The sequence below is a fragment of the Adiantum capillus-veneris genome, chromosome 10 (genome assembly GCF_014529385.1).
Source record: "Adiantum capillus-veneris isolate H3 chromosome 10, ASM1452938v2, whole genome shotgun sequence".
Lineage (NCBI taxonomy): Eukaryota > Viridiplantae > Streptophyta > Polypodiopsida > Polypodiales > Pteridaceae > Adiantum > Adiantum capillus-veneris.
The window spans coordinates 145,483,959-145,500,001 of NC_140940.1; the positions used below are offsets into that span (position 1 = coordinate 145,483,959).

The following is a 16,043-nucleotide window of genomic DNA, read 5'->3' on the forward strand; positions in this document are numbered from 1 at the left end:
TCTTCCTTTTTATCGCGTGCACAGGGGTTTCTTTCAGTTTTGGAGTTTAACCTTCATATCGCAGATTTTGACACGTGTAAAAGGCTCCCCTTCCGCCATATTATGTTAGTTTAGATTAGTATATAGAAATATAACAAAAACTTTGACTTTTCGTTCTAGGAGAAAATGAAGAAGTGCACTCAGAGAAGGGGGTATGTAATGAGAGCAATAAAGAGCATGCGCATGCGCACACACACGAAGGGGTGCACCGAACACAATTTGGTGTCTGTTTTTGCTTTATCTCAATGAAACTAGTGGTTGTAGTGTTAAGATTCAAAAGGCTCCCAATTCTTTCAAGAGTTAGGCAATGGGAAGTGGTGTCTTTCCTTATGGAAGGGAATATTTTCATTTTACCCTTTACATGACAATATATCACAAAAATTACAAGTCATTTTAGGTAACTTTTAGCGACATGGTCGGTGAAAATGCAATCTCTTTGCTGAACAATATAAGTAGATATTCATTTACAAGGCTTTCTATTGGTGAGTTTTGGAAATATATGAAGACTAGAAAAGACTTATCTTTACCCATTTTTAATTCTATAGCATGTCTGTGTTTTCTAAATTGGATGGACACCTTAATGTACTCTTCTTCCATTGACTGACCAAGTACCTTACTTTTGTCCTGAGTCCTATAGCAAGACAATTTTTAAGCAAATCCTTCTAAATAGACTCATGAAAATTTTGACCTCCATACGACAAGGAAAGATGCCTTGGGAAGGAAAGACACGCGTCAAATCCTATTGCAGGTCCAAAGAACCCCCTCAGGAAGAACCGACCTTGGCTCTCGAGTCAAGGACCAAAGAACACCCTCTGAAAGAACCGATCTTGGCTCTCGAGCCTAGGTTCAAAGAACCCTCACAGGAAGTATTATATGTTCGCATGATAAGTCCGCACGCATAGTACGAGTGTTTCGTTCATGATCGTTTCCGCCATCATAGATCGGCATAACCTCCTCAAAATACTCCGATGCCCCTCCTCGCAATAACCTTCGTATGGATGCAGAGCCGATGTGCTCAATATCGTTCGGAGCAGCCACGGTGCTATAGAACTAGGGTATGGCGTGTCGCTTTTTTGCCAAACTCACAAGTGTGTAGTAGTGGAAGAGGTATATTATCTCATAAATGAATGTACAAAAAAACCTCAAGCACTCATTGTGCCAACAATTACACAAGGGGGCAAGGACCTTTTCCTTTCCATGGTTACTTACACAGTTCCGATTGAAAACGTGTATCGACTATCGACTCGACTGGCAACAAGTAACCCATAGTTAATACTTTTTTGTCTTTTTTATAATTAAAAAAAAAACTTCAGCTAGTTTTACGGGATTGCGCCGCGCCCATAGTTAATACTATCTGAGTATCTAATTGTGATTGCCTCTTATGAAGGTCAAAAATTGATGGCTGCTTGCCAACTTGGCACTTGATTATTGGCTTGAATGGAACAATTTCTTTTATGCTGTCTTACAACTTTTTAATAATTGATAAGATAAGAATATATGGAGAAAATGAAGAAGCGCACTAAGAGAAGGGGATACGTATATAATAGCAGGCAGTGAAGTGCATGCGCACAGAGACAGAGAGAGATGGCGCATCTTTGAGCTTACGCAGATTTCATGCACAGAGAGAAAGAGAGAGAGAGAGAGAGAGAGATGCCGCAGTGCTGCCGCCACCATGAGTCCTCCACCAAGCGGTACATGTACGTGCAGGAAGAGTCATGCTCAGAAGAGTCGATGGACGATGAGTCGTCCAGCGAAGAGGAGAGTGGCTCTGAGGGGGAAGAGGAGGAAGCATCCCCCCAATCCTCCTCCTACCAGGTATGATCGATCACCCTCTGATTTTCTTACATATGGACAAAGGACTATACACACACGCATGCTTGCAAAGATGGTTATGCACACACACACACACATACTTTAAAAACAATTGCATTAGCTCACAAGAAGTTTTGGATAAATTCTCACAATAATTCCCACGTTGTGACTTATCTCAACGTCATGAGCTTCTGTGAGGGAGGTACCGCATACCTAGCTAGGTACGATTGGAGGCAAGGGACCGCCAGCCCGGTGGGGGGACTGGTGGTCCCCTGCCCCCAATCGTACCTCGCTAGGTATGCGGTGCCTCTCGAGCAGAAGCTCAGGATATTATGCATTGTATGAAAAACTTTGAAAAAGACTGTTTTCCTACATGAGGAAATTTCTAAATCTTCTTGTGGTAATATGCATATACAAAACATACAAGCTTACAAAGATCTCTCTCTCTCTCTCTCTCTCTCTCTCTCTCTCTCTCACACACACACACACACACACACACACACACACACACACACACACACACACATGACACCCCCAATATCCATAATTTTAATCATACTAATTTAGGCCTCATCTAGAATTCTGATTAAAAATTTCAATTTAAAAACTTGTACACATGAAAATAGCATTTGGCATTAATTGGATATTATTTTTTTCTAAAGCTTGCAATATGGCTTAATTGCAGCATGGCTCACTCACTTGTCCTTCTAAAGCTCCTCGAGTACATGCAAGCTTTGAACCCAAACTTGGATATTGTGAAGAATATACTTCTGATTATGAGACCAAGGTTGAAAACGTCAACCAAGAAAGTTTCTCTGAATCATACATAAACTTCCTCCTCGAGAAGGAAAAATCAAGGGTTGACCAATCTAATCTCAAGGTTGAAATCTCCGATCAAGATAGAAACCATAAATCATATGAGAGTTACCACCAAGAGGAAAGATTGACGGATAACATCCCTACTGTTTATAACTCTCAAGGTAGCTTTGAGAGCAAGCTAGAAAGTGGCAACACCATAGAGTATCATACTGTCGATAGCGAGAAGGCTAATAACATGTGTGGTGAGAGTAATCTAAGTCTTGAACAAGTGAAGGCAAATAAATCCATTAGTTCTGTTAGTCATCACTCTAACCAAAGCAAACCATACTCCCCAACCTCCATTAGCACATACATGACCTTACAAAGTGCTCGTAGAGATTTTGATGTCGAGACTTCTAACTTTCATGACCATAGAGATTTTGATGTTGAGCAAGAAGAGTCGAAGAAACTTGGCTGCAAAATTGACGAGAACTACCAACCTCTACCTATCTTCTCATTATGTAGTGACACATAAATAGCCTCTTCTTCTTTAAAACACGAGGACAAATTTGGAGATGAAATCCATTCTCTTGCCAAAAAGGAGAAGAATAGCACACTGGGCCCAATGATTGTCGATATTTGAGACTTGCGCCCCATATTATAACAAATAGCAATGCAAATCACATCCACAACCTTTTCTTATTCTCAAAGTAAGTAACCCATAGACACATATAAGTTTCCACACAATAAGACCATCTAGTGGCTGTGTCTAACATGCATGCATATACAAGTTATGGAATATTTGTAAAATGCGTTTTCAGCCACTTTTGCACAAATTTTTTATAAAGTTCTCGTAGTATTTTTGGTACCGATATAATGTTTTCTATTGATCACACTTACAAGTAATCTTTTGCTCAAAACCCAATTGGTGATCATTTTATAAGACTTTATGGATATAAAAAAAGGGCATTTTGTTTGAGATATTTATGGCTGTATATAAGGATTTTCTTTATGAGCATCAAATTACAAATATTACAAGGACTTGATAAAATATTTACACATCAAATAAATATTTAATCAAGTCTGCATAGTACTTTTGATACCGATATAATTTTTTCGTTGATCATGCTTACAAGTTCTCTGTCTTCAAAACCCTATTGGTGGTCATTTGTGAAACTTTATAAATTTTTTAAAAAAAGGCAATTCGTTTGAGATATTTTTGGTTGTATATAAGCTCTTGCTTTATGAGCATCACATTTGAAATCTTAGGGATCCAATGAGTTCCCTTTTTGTGTAAGATTAGATTTGTGTAAGATTAGATGATCCATGAAACTCCTCTCTCTCTCTCTCTCTCTCTCTCTCTCTCTCTCTCTCTCTCAATGATCTTGTCACCCTGCCTTCTGTTGAACTTTGACAAAACCATCCTAACCTTTTGTAGTCATTGTCTTATTTGGATTATTTTGTGTCTTATTTTTTTCTTGTTGTAATCCTAGTCAAGCTATCTAATTTAGCTTATTGGAGAGTACCATGAATGGCTGTTTGGATCTTCCCCCATAGCCCAATCGACAACTTTCAAATGTGTTCAATAGCTGCTAGCTATTCCTTTGAAAAGTGCATTCTTGAATGAAGAGTCAATTGATGTCACAAACCACTTTCTAAATAGATGATAAGTCTTAGCTCTTGAGCCTATTTATTTGAATGTATACATTCGTTAAACACAAGAAAGTCTTCAAGTAGTTGATGTGTGATTACATTTTTGTGGATCTAAGCATAAAACATTAGCCATCACGTGCACATGTATTTGCATGGAATATTGTCACATTGTACAAGGCATTTGCTTCAACTAGCCATCATTAGAGGACGTAAAATCATGCTTTCTCGTCCCCAAAGAGTTGGTCTAATGGTAAGGCTTTGGCCTCTCAACCTACGGGTTGTGGGTTCAAACCCCCCATTGGGTCACACTCTAGAGGGACACCTTGTGCTCACCTGGTGTTCAAGGGGGAGGTGCTTATCCCTTCCAAATATTAGCCATGTTACATGGTCGGGCAAGGACCGCGTCTTATCGTGCAAGAGGCACACGTAGGCATTCCCATGGCCACCTAATTGATGCACCACGTACTGGGAACGATGGACAAAACTCATTGCAACCAGCTAGGAACCTCCTCCTCGGGAGACCCACCCTAGGAGGAGGATGCACTCAAATGTCCAAGGGCAAGAGCCCTAGTAACGTGAACACGGTGTGTTGAAAAAAATCTTTCTCATACAAAATCCATATTTATTTTGAATCATGTGATCCTGAAAAAAAACATTGTCTGATCCTCTTCTGGAGCACCAAATGGAATGAGCATTGTGGACATGTGGAGTCACTTGAAATTTATCCTCTCATGACACCCTTCGATGTATCCTATAGAGGGAAGTAAGTAGGTGATTCCTCCTTCACTGAAGATTATCTTGAGCATCAATGTGATTTGTGGAGAAGCAAAAGAAGAAGTGGCAACAATGAATAGCCTCTTATTGAAAAAGGAAAATGTCATCATCTATTTTCTAGGCAAAGGACGTCCTTAAGAAAAGAGAAAGGTTAAAGACATATAAAGAGTGATAGCCATGAGGTTGAATAATTCTTTGGTAAAAACTTCTATTAGACATCTGCTGATTGTTCAAACGTTTGCCATAGCCTCGGGGTCAGAGTGCAACATTCAGAAATCAAGATTGATCTCACATTCAGAAAACGACTCATTCAACCCAACTGCTTGAACTTGAGAGATTGTGTAAAAAGGAAAGATTTTCCCACAACTTGGAGCCCCACTGGGGGTCAACATTATGCCCAAGAAAAGGTTCCAGTGGACAAGGTAAGGAGCAAGATGCGAAGGTGGGAGTACGTGTTGCTTCTCTTCCCAAGCAAGGTGAAAGTGATTAATTTGTTTATGCTCTCGTACATAGCCTTCAATGGTCTGCTCCTCAAGATATCCAAATGCAACAAAAAAGAATCCTTGAAACCGGTAAAAGGATTCTTGTGGAAAAATAACATCAAAGGCTCGATGCCGTGGCAGTGGGCCAAATGGGAGTCTATCACTATACCGATGCAGCAAGGTGGTATCCGGATTCTCAACCTTGCTATTCATGCAAAGGCCCAATGTGCAAAATTTATGGTTTTGATCACAAAGCAAGACCAAGCATGGGCAATTATGACATGGGATATGATTGACAAGGCGAAGATCTTTCCTCAAGGTGGCCAATGGAAAGATATGCACAACAAACTATTAGCCCCTCGGTGGTCCAACTTGAAATTAGGTAGCACAACAGGCAATCTGTTACGTAAGTCCACCAAAGCAATGGAGACACTGGAATGGGGAGACGCAACTAGATATTTCCAAAATTCCATAACACTCATTCCCTAGGCTCTCTAAAGCAAGAAGCAAATTATTGAACTTTGGAGAGAAAGATCAATCATAAAGGACTCCGACGATTGGCCCATTTTTGGGACAATAGTAAGAGCTAGAAAGAAATACACCAATTGGCCACCCAGTTTCACCTCAATGGTACTAAAATACAATTGATTTTAATAGAGTTTTAGAGGGGTTAGACAATTGCTTGATGCATTTCCACAAGTCTACATTAGAGTGGAAAGCTTGGCGATCGCCCAAGAGCAAACAATTCTATAAACCGCAAACCAAGGATATCTACCGCACTACAATGATCAACAATGGCTGGTTCTCCCAACCAATGGGGTAAGCATTGGCCTGAATCAGGATAGGCTGCGATAGCAAATAACATCTAGAATCCAGAGTGGCCTCTTTCCATGAAGATTATTTTTTGTGGAAGTTGTTATGGGGGACTATGCCCATCAGATTCAAGCCAGAGCTATCGACTCATATAGGTGCTCAGGGTGCGAAACGACAAGTGAGGAACCCCCACTTATTCAAGGAGTGCTCGACTATTAGAAGCCTTGTAGGCAAGATTTGCAAAAGGATTCAAAAGACATGGAAGATTGGGTTTTTCATGAACACCATACTTTTAGGAGGGAATGTGGTGAAAAGCCAAGCGCTTTTAATATGTACGCAAATTGTTAGATTTTGCTACTTTCAGCAAGTCTAGAAGGCTAGGAACCGTCGAGTATTCGAAAATGACCTCTCAATAGCTAGCTTCACGGAGATTGTCCAAGAGAGAAGAGAAGTGATTATATCTTTTGGAAAAAGGAAGCACTCAGACAATCTCACTTCTATTTGGGGCTTTTGTAGCTTCTTGACGTATTGCACAATCCCTCAAGGCTCGACATGAGCTTAAGGATAATTTGTACATTTGTCCACTTATAATTGTGAGTTTGGGGGGGGAAGAAAAAAAAGGCACTTCTATTTAGACAAAGAAGAAAGACATACTCCATACAATATAAAAAATCATAATAAATCATAATAAATCAATGTTCATGGCCAAGCTAGGAAGACCCAATATGACGAAGTACTTAAATCTTGAAAGCTATGAACATAAAAATATGGATGGAAATTTTAACTGATTGGATGATCTTAATGTTTCATCAAAACTTTATGTAATATAATTAAGAATGATATCGCGGAGCGATTGAAAGTGTTCCATGCCCTTAAGGGTGAGGATGCAATGTGATGTACCACAAGAATTTATGATTGACTGATATTGATGTCTATAGATTGTCATGTGCAAAAATACTTTAACAAAAGTGTCTCTGGTCATGTTTTTCAGGTGGCTTGGCAAGGATCGCTTTTGGCCAATTTTCCTTGCTCCGAATTGTACATATATAATATCCATTTCCTCTCCCGAAAATAGCATTAGAACAAGGTGAATAGATAATTCTAGGTCCCTTTTGCAAAGGGATTCATTGAACCAACCATGTTCCTTCCATTCTAGGCTAAAAGGGAGGGGAGCACTTCTAGCTAAATTACAAGAGCCTCACTAAATACATCACTTGCTGCAATAGCTAAATTACAAGTCTAAGTAAATACATGTCACTTACTGCAATTGAATAACTTTTAGAATTGACTCTTAAATGCAGCATATGTCACCAAGATCAATCGTAGGCTTTGACATCATGTAATGAACACAACTCCTCTACACACACAAAATGTGAAATTTAGTTCCAACAAGTACATCATAGATTCCTTTGTCTCGGTTCTTAATTTTTGAAACTTCATTGCATTGGACTTCTCTATAAATTCAAGAATGTGTGTTAATATCCTTGGATAATAAATCTGTCAATGTTCACAAAATGGAGGAGCATCTATACATCTCTACATCATTTAACACATCTTAACATTAAAACATTTTACTCTAAATGTTGAATTATACGAAATAGCAATTACCATTTGACCATGCGATAACTTTTACATTAACTTTGGAAAGATATGAAATGTATTAAAATTCTTCATTCTAGGTCTAACTTGACTAGTGAAATTACTCTTGAAACTCGTTGTGTGCACTTTCCCTAGTTACAATCCTCCTACTTTGCATAACAAGTGTGAAAAACCGTGTGTGTTCATTTGGACTCTACATTATAGTAATGTTGTGCATGCTGTATAAGCATGTGATGTATCCCATGATTTGAAAAAGGATGTTCTCTTGCCTATGCTCGCATAAGACGCTGTGTTTTTCAAAAGTTTGAAATAATGAAATCATTATTATCTCTTTTCATAAACTGTAGCCACATAGCCATTGTAGTTGGCATAATCGCTATGAAAAGTAATATGAATCCATTAGATAAGAGTACACCTTGATCATTGATGTAAATCACACGATGTTAACTATACCTATATAAGAGGCTTTGTCACACAAGAATTTCAAAGAGCAATCATGATGTCATGTTTTAAGGCATAAATGATTCCCGAGTTTACCCGCACTCTATCAAGACGATTGGGTGAAAACTGATCGCTAACATCTACCATAATCACAACCCTTTGATAGATTAGTTATCCACAAATCAATTGATTAGTTTCTCCTATCTAGACCATTAGTTTCTTCTCAGTTACTTGATTATTGCATGATTCCTAGAGGTTTTGAGCAGGTTCCTGTAATAGTGAGCTACTACCCTTGGAGCAATCATCAATTGCAACCTCCATAATATTTGAAAATCCTTGGTTCAATCTTCTCCAATCCCTTTTTCTCTCTAGTTAGCATTACTCAAGGATGTAAATTCATTGACTATTGCACAAGTCTCGTGATGTCAACAATGCTTCCCAGTGCAAGACACGGATATCAAGTCCACTCACCTAACTTCCAATCATGATAATCTCTCTATGAATATTACATACTCTATATTTGACTCGTTTCAATTTCTAATAGTGGGAATCTTCACAGATTTGTGTACAACCTTGGCTGGTATACAATGAACAACTACTAAAAGTGCAAGGCAAGAATATGACTCGAACTTTTGGAAGAGCCAACACACAAGCCGTTCGTGCTTGAACGAAGCACCTCACCCTTATAAAAAAATGCATTTTTCTCCTAGATCTCAATCCTACAAGTCCTCATAACCAGGGGTCTACCCAACTCCTGTTACCCCACCTCCACCCAGCGCCCGTTCGCTGCACCCTGGTCTCCCTTCATGTCCCTGCAAGAGCTTGCGCAGGAGCACGGACGACCAATATAAATATGAGATGGAGAGGTCGGCAAAGCCCACCACCTTTTGCACAACTTGAGAGAGAGAGAGAGAGAGAGAGAGAGAGAGAACCACATGGCGCATCTCCCCCTGAAAAGCTCTCAAATTCCCTTGCTGTCACCTGCGACCTGCCACGAGCACCATCCTCCTTCGCATTTTTTTATGGCATCTTCTACACATTCTCCACCTACACCACTTTTCTGGAATCATCCACACATACCCTCTCTCACTGTCATGACTTCCAATTACACTCCCATGAACTAGCAATCTTTGAGCTTTGTAAATGATTATTTATCCCCAAAAGCAACAAATCCAACTCTTTACTGCGACACTACTCCGCAAACTTTTGTCCCTCCTCTTGGCAAGTCCAAAGATGACAAAAAATACAATACTATAAGAAGCTATCACGCCAATTATTTGGTTTCAGCATCTTTTTCATATCAAATCCTCATTCACAGTCAGACGGCATTAGAGCAAGTGTAACGTGGACATTGGTTTTTTGCCTATGCAAGACTTAAATGCGTTAGATTTGTAGCCAACACGCAATCATACGCACTAATATGACCTCCAACAATGTTAAATAAATTCTTTTACATTAAGTACATGGAAGTCCATCAAGTCTGTCTCCTACTTCAACTCCCAAAAAAAAATTTACTGTCCTACAATTTTTTACCAAAAAGTTCTATACCCAACAATCTTCCAACTCTTAAAGTTACACCAGTTGGCAGTAAGTCCAATTTAATCAAAAGTCTGAAAATACATACAACCCACGAGCCTTCCTTATCAAGAGTCCAATATATATGACATACTCAGCTACAAGGCAGACAAGTGAATGAGAGCAAAAGCTGAAAAAGCCTTGAGATGATTGTTATTGCATAAGAGAGAAGGGACCACTGTGTTGTCTCCCACAAAATAATTGCAAGAAACATAAAGCAACCGAAGAATGCTGGTTCTTGCCACAGAAACACATCGTCCACAAATCTCAGAACGGGTCTCTTCAGATAACGTTGTATACTCTAAGACATGATAATACAAGGAAAACCATCCATAACAGCAATATAAAAATGCAAGAAGCCCATGCCCAATTTCGGGGCCCACCAAGTTCCCCACCTATAAAATACCGCCTTGCTATCAATACTAGCACGCAGAAGATAAATGTGATGAAATAAACAATGAGAATAAAGCTCAAATCGCCCGCCGGTACTCGAAGCACGTTATTGAGCACAACCCTGTTGTAAACAGTATTGATAACCCAGGGCACTCCTATCCCAATAAAAATGTTGACGGAGTTGCTGCAAAACATTAAGCTGTTGGCAAAATACATGACTAATTGATTGAAGGGCTCAAATAGTGATCCAGGTAATGATTACCTGCAAGTGATGTTTGCTATGGCAGAATCAGCAGTAGCCTGACGATGTGCAGCTATTGCACTGGCAGCCAAATCAGGCCATGAAGCTCCAGTTGCTACCACTGTAAGAGCAATGACGAAGGAGCTTATCCCTGCCATCATTACGGACTGTGAGTTTAGAGCAAGCAGCAACTTACTTTCTCAATTCAATTGTACAAAAAACGACACACACCTGTTACATCTCCGAGTAAGTTGGTCAGTTGTGTGACCACATAGCTAATCCCCGTGATGAAAAACAGAGATGAGACAAAAGCCACCCAACCGTGGCAGACATTAGGTTGTGGGACCAATGCAAAAAGAAACTTCCAAGGGAAAACCAAAATTTCATAGATTAGGCAGAATCTCTGTGGTTGCTTCTTTGTACCGCAACATCTGTTCAGCTGCAGGAAAAACTCTCTCTCTCTCTCTCTCTCTCTCTCTCTCTCTCTCTCTCTCTCTCTCTCTCTCTCTCTCTCTCTCTCTCTCTCTCTCTAAACTGTGTAATGCATCCAACTGTCGCTGCATACCCTCTGGTGAGTCAAAGATCAACACAATATTATCAGCATATAACAACAATGGGATCCACGTCCCTGCCAGTTGGGCACCTCTATCACCCTCTCTGTCAATGTAATCAGACACCTCATCAACATACATACCAAATAGAGTAGGAGACAATGGGCAACCCTGTTTCACCCCAATGGTGGAGTGAACTAAATCAGATATCCCCTCTATGTCCCAGCACTGATCTGTATAGAGCCATAATCCCCCAAATCAACATTATGGGCACCCCCATCTCCTGCAGTCTGCGCATCAATCAAGCTCTCGGTACCATGTCAAATGCTTTGCGGAAATCCACAAAGCTACAAAATCCGTCTCCCATGTGACCTGCCCTCCTCAATGATGGCTCTAAGTGTCAGAATATGATCAAGAGTGGAGAAACCCCTCCTAAAACCAGCCTGGCCCTTTGCTCGTACACCCTCACCCTCTACCCAATCACTCTAACTGCTGCTCAAGAATGGATGCATACAACCGTGCCACTGTGTGTCCAACCATAACAGTGCAGTAATTCCCAGGCTCTGTAGGATCACCTGCCTTGAAGATAGGCACAATAGTAGACAACCTCCAAGTCTCAGGTAACCCCTCACACATGGCACGATTGAACAACACTGCAAGAACCTCTACTAGCAGATCTCCAATATGTATAAAGTGCTCTGCTACTAGACCATCATGATCATATGCCCTGCCAATCCTAATCTTGTCAATGGCTCTCTTTACCATCTCAGTGGTAAAGAAGGTGCTGGATGGGCATGGCTCTGTAGGATCTGGAAGGGGGTCCTATCCAGGAACTATATATAACAATGTCGCATACTAGCCCCACACATCAAGAGAAGTAATCACTGGGGGAGGGGAATGCTCATGAAAGAATCGCCATGCCTCTCCTGAGTCTCTACTCCAGAATACCTGATACAAGTCTCGCTCCATCTGGGCCAAATAAGCTCGTTTCTTCCGTCGCACAAGGCGCCGGGAAGCAATCCGAAACTGTCTGTAAGTGATGACTCCTAAAAGAAGATCTCTCTGGAGCTAGGCTCTCATCTCTCTGCACTCCTCATCATACCAACTATTCTAAGGCATGCTCCCAGAATGTCGCCTCCGACCGGCTGAGTGTGTGGGTATGCCTCTGATGCTGCACCATGCAGTGTCTCAACCAGTAAAGTAGTGCACTCCTCCATTGAGAGACTAGGACTAGCTGTGCATAGACGGCTATAGCTCTCCTCTGTATAAACCGAGTCAGTCTCTGGTGTAAATGTATAATGGGTATGTGACGTGTCTCCTGATGTCTGTGTTGTACTATACTGAAGAAATGGACAATGTCAAAAGAGCATGATCCATTGCTATACCCACTGATCTGGCTCCGACTATGAAATCCTGAATACAAGGAATAAAGTTGGGCTGTGCCATAACATAGTCCATTGTATTGGCCTCGTGTCTGTGTGGAAAGCATGTGAAACCGGCTGGCTCCAGGAAATCGCAATAAGCCATTAAGTATGGCTAACCCATGTGTGGTCGTCATCTCCATGAGGTATCTCCCATACTCCGTCTGCTATTTGTCATGTGAGCATCTATCAAGCCCCAAGTCACCCACATCCAGCTCTCTAAGCATCTCATCTGAAGTGTCGTAGAAGACTGTCTGAGAGTTGCCCGTTCGGGCATTAAAGTCCCCTAGGAGGATGATATCACCATTCCTAGAAAACTCCCATATATCATCATCTAGTATAGAGAAAGGCGACTGTCCTCTGGGTGCAGCATATACTGACGTACTCGTGGGGAAGTAACATATGGCAATGTATAGAAATCGGCCTGTGTCAGCTCTCAGCCTCACCCACATGTATCTAGCATGATTATCTCTCCGTACAATTTGTAGTAGTGGTTATAACTCCTCCCTAAATAGCACTGCTACTCCTCCTGAACCTCTACTCCGATGCTCAGATCTCGCGACTATCCTGTGGGCCGTCTCCCATCTGTATCCCACCACATGTGGCATAAGCTGTCCAAGGGCCTGATGAGTCTCTGTGAAGAAAACAATGTCCCTCTCTCTGAAACTGTTACAATTCGAAGTAGCCATCTTCAGTGGGGTCCCATAGGTCTCACACCATCATGTGGAGTGCCGCTCTAAAATCACCACCCGACCATCTCTGTAAAAGGCCGTCTTTCCCTTCTCCCTTCCAGAGTATACAAATGCATACACTTACCTTGGGGTTGTCTTCACTGGGCCGAGGTTTTCTTTGGGGATAGCAGCAGAGACTACAGGTGTTTCTTTCTTTCAGTACATTGTTCGACTGGGACGTCACATACTGGCAGCACGGAGAGAGGCTAGCCCTGCAGCAGCACCTCATTGGCAAGAGGAGGGTCTCACAGCCGACTTCTTGGCAGCTTTTTGGGAGAGGTTGTGGGACTCCAGATAGCCGCGGGGAGTCACTTTGTTCCAGTGGCTAGTTGCACATCGAGCTACAGCAGTTGGGAGCTGCCTTGTGCATTGTGGTCTCTTGGCAGCATGCACGGCTTGTGACGACCCTGTGGAGAGTAGCGCCATTGTCTTTGGGATTGTCCTCTAGCACAACAGGTTTGGCTTCGTGTCCTTCAAAGACTGATGCCAGCTCTTTCGTCGGCACGGCAGTACACTTGGGGGGCAGTTGCATGGTCCACTCTCACAGGGGCCCGGCACTTCAGTTTGAGCTATCCTCCACCAGAAGGATGATAGTTATGCAGGGGGGTCGACCTACACCCCAACCTGCTACAGAGCTTACTCCACAGGAGTGGTGCAATGAGAGATTTGATTGATTTGATTTGATATTTACGTCCTCGGGGGGCCAAAATGACCCATGGGACCCTCGAAAACTCTAAGCAAACTCCCCTTGCGGGGGTGTGTGGTGTGTAGCACCCTTTGCCTTTTCCATGAGTAGTGTGTGATGTTCTAGAAAACTGGCTAGGTATATGCCTAGAGCTGTAGGAGACGGGTCGGTTTTAAAGAGCAATTCCTCAAGAGTAGTGCATCCCCTTGTAAGCTGCTGAAAATCAGCGCTTATATCGGTGTATGCGGGGCATTCTAGAGTCACATGTGTCTCATCCTCAATCTTTTGTAAACTGCATTGGGTGCATTCTCTTTGGCTTGCCATCAATTTTCAGCCATCCTCCTGTCTCTACTTTCAGCCTGTGAGCTCTCATACGCATCATAGTGATGGCTCTTCTTGCTCGGTGACACATAGGAGTTCTTATGTGAGCTTGTGTTTCTGACATTTTGTATGCCTCCCAATACTTTGTGTGTACATGTTTGCAGTAGTATTCAAATTTAGATCTGTGTGTAGCCATCTTCCATTTGTTGTGGAGACTATCTAGTGCTGTCAGCTCAAAATTCAGCATATAATCTCCTTTTTTCCTTCTTCGATAGGCATGTCTACATATGCTTCCACATTCCATCTTGCAAACCATCTCTTGATGTCTTGTACCAGACTTGAGGAGAGGATTTTGCTCTTGTTGGTTTTTTGTGGTGCACAACCGACTCCCCATGCCACTTGTGGTATTCTATTGGGAGACATCTTCTTCACTTTCATAATGTATTTGTACATTCTCTGCAATGCTTTCATTTCTAATGGCCTGTTGCCTGTTTCCAACATCATCACGGAGTATGGTGTCGTCGTTTTGACCCCAAGATGTCTACATAAGAACTTCTTTTGTATCTTTTCTATTTCGTTCCATGTACTGGCTGATATAGCACCCCAAACTTCCACCCCGTATAGTATGGTCTGTACTACGCATGTTTCAAATACCATTGCTTTGATCTCCCATCTTCGGATATTGCTTTGTGTACACATATTCTCAAATTGGTAGTATTTGGCCTTGCCCGCATCAAGTCTGCTTCTTACACAACTTCCCCATGCATGATTGGAAGGAATATCCATTCCCAAATATTTAAAACTATCCACCACTTCGATTGCTTGGTCTAGGTACATCACCTTGGGCTGATTTTCTATTTTGTGTGTTCTTATGGACATAATCTTCGTCGTTTTCACATTGACAACTAAGCCCGTAGCTTCACAGAAAGCATGCATGGCATCCATTGATCTTTGTAATGACCTGAGGTTATATGCAAAAAGGACTACATCATCCGCATATATGAGAAGCCAAAGTATGAAAGCTCCAATACTTGGTCTATCTTCTTCTTGTGTGAGTGCTTGTTGTATGAAGTCCTCAAGTTGATCTATGCGTAATCCAAAAAGTGTTGGGGACAGAGGGCAGCCTTGTTTCACTCCCATGTTACTTTCGAACTCTTGGGAGAAACCCGTTTGCATTTTCAACATGCATCTCACCTTTTTGTAGAGACGAGCCACCGCCGCTCTAAAGTGTATCGATACTCCAATGTTTTCCATTCTTTTCCACAAACCATCTCTGCAAACTGTGTCGAACGCTTTTTTGAAGTCCACAAAACAACAATACAAAGTTTTGCCCTTCAATCGGCTTTCTTCCATCAATACTCTCAGTGACATGAGGTGATCTATAGTGCTGTATTGACATCTAAAGCCTGCTTGACCAATTGCACGTCTGTCATTACATTCAGCCCATCTGCGGCCTCACACTCTGGTTCATCTGGCGGGCCTGCTGCTTCCGCAACTTTGAGGCTCGTCTTGTACCACCAGTAGAGACTGTTCGAGATTTTTGGCTAGAGCTGATCCATACTCTCAATGGAGAGTTCGAGAGACTCCAGGGCAGCTCCAACCGCATGCGGGAGCATAGAGAGGCTTTCCTTCGACTCTAGCGCCCTGGGCCTTTCTTCACCATGGTCCAGGGTGTGCTGAGATGGCACTACCGCCCACCTGTGTGGCTTTTCCC

At 41.9% G+C, this 16,043-nt stretch overlaps 2 protein-coding genes across 4 annotated transcripts in view; one reads left to right on the top strand and one right to left on the bottom strand.

Moving 5' to 3' along the window:
* The first annotated feature begins 1,592 nt into the window (after nt 1-1,592).
* On the top strand, nt 1,593-7,868 carry LOC147449797 (uncharacterized). Of its 2 annotated transcripts, XM_086522158.1 has the most exons (3): nt 1,593-1,854; nt 2,537-2,638; nt 7,363-7,868. In XM_086522158.1, the coding sequence occupies exons 1-3, from the start codon at nt 1,712-1,714 to the stop codon at nt 7,460-7,462; spliced, it is 345 nt and encodes a 114-aa protein (XP_086378284.1). In that variant the 5' UTR covers nt 1,593-1,711; the 3' UTR covers nt 7,463-7,868. The 2 variants fall into 2 exon arrangements, with proteins under 2 accessions (XP_086378284.1, XP_086378283.1); XM_086522157.1 differs by lacking the exon at nt 7,363-7,868 and having other exon boundaries at nt 1,598-1,854; nt 2,537-3,531.
* A 2,103-nt stretch (nt 7,869-9,971) lies between these two features.
* Nucleotides 9,972-16,043, bottom strand: part of MHX (magnesium/proton exchanger) — a 115,635-nt gene continuing 109,563 nt past the window's right edge. For both annotated transcript variants that reach the window (XM_086522159.1, XM_086522160.1), the window contains exons 6-8: nt 10,852-11,059; nt 10,642-10,771; nt 9,972-10,563 (exon numbers count right to left, since the gene is read on the bottom strand). In XM_086522159.1, the coding sequence (XP_086378285.1) occupies nt 10,269-10,563; nt 10,642-10,771; nt 10,852-11,059 (633 nt within the window). In that variant the 3' untranslated portion in view covers nt 9,972-10,268. The remainder of the gene's footprint in view (nt 10,564-10,641; nt 10,772-10,851; nt 11,060-16,043) is intronic.

Coding starts and splice junctions, on each gene's coding strand:
- LOC147449797 (XM_086522157.1), top strand. CDS start 1,654: ATGCACAGAGAGAAAGAGAGAGAGAGAGAGAGAGAGATGCCGCAGTGC. Junction 1,855..2,536: donor CCCAATCCTCCTCCTACCAG/GTATGATCGATC, acceptor GCTTAATTGCAG/CATGGCTCACTCACTTGTCC.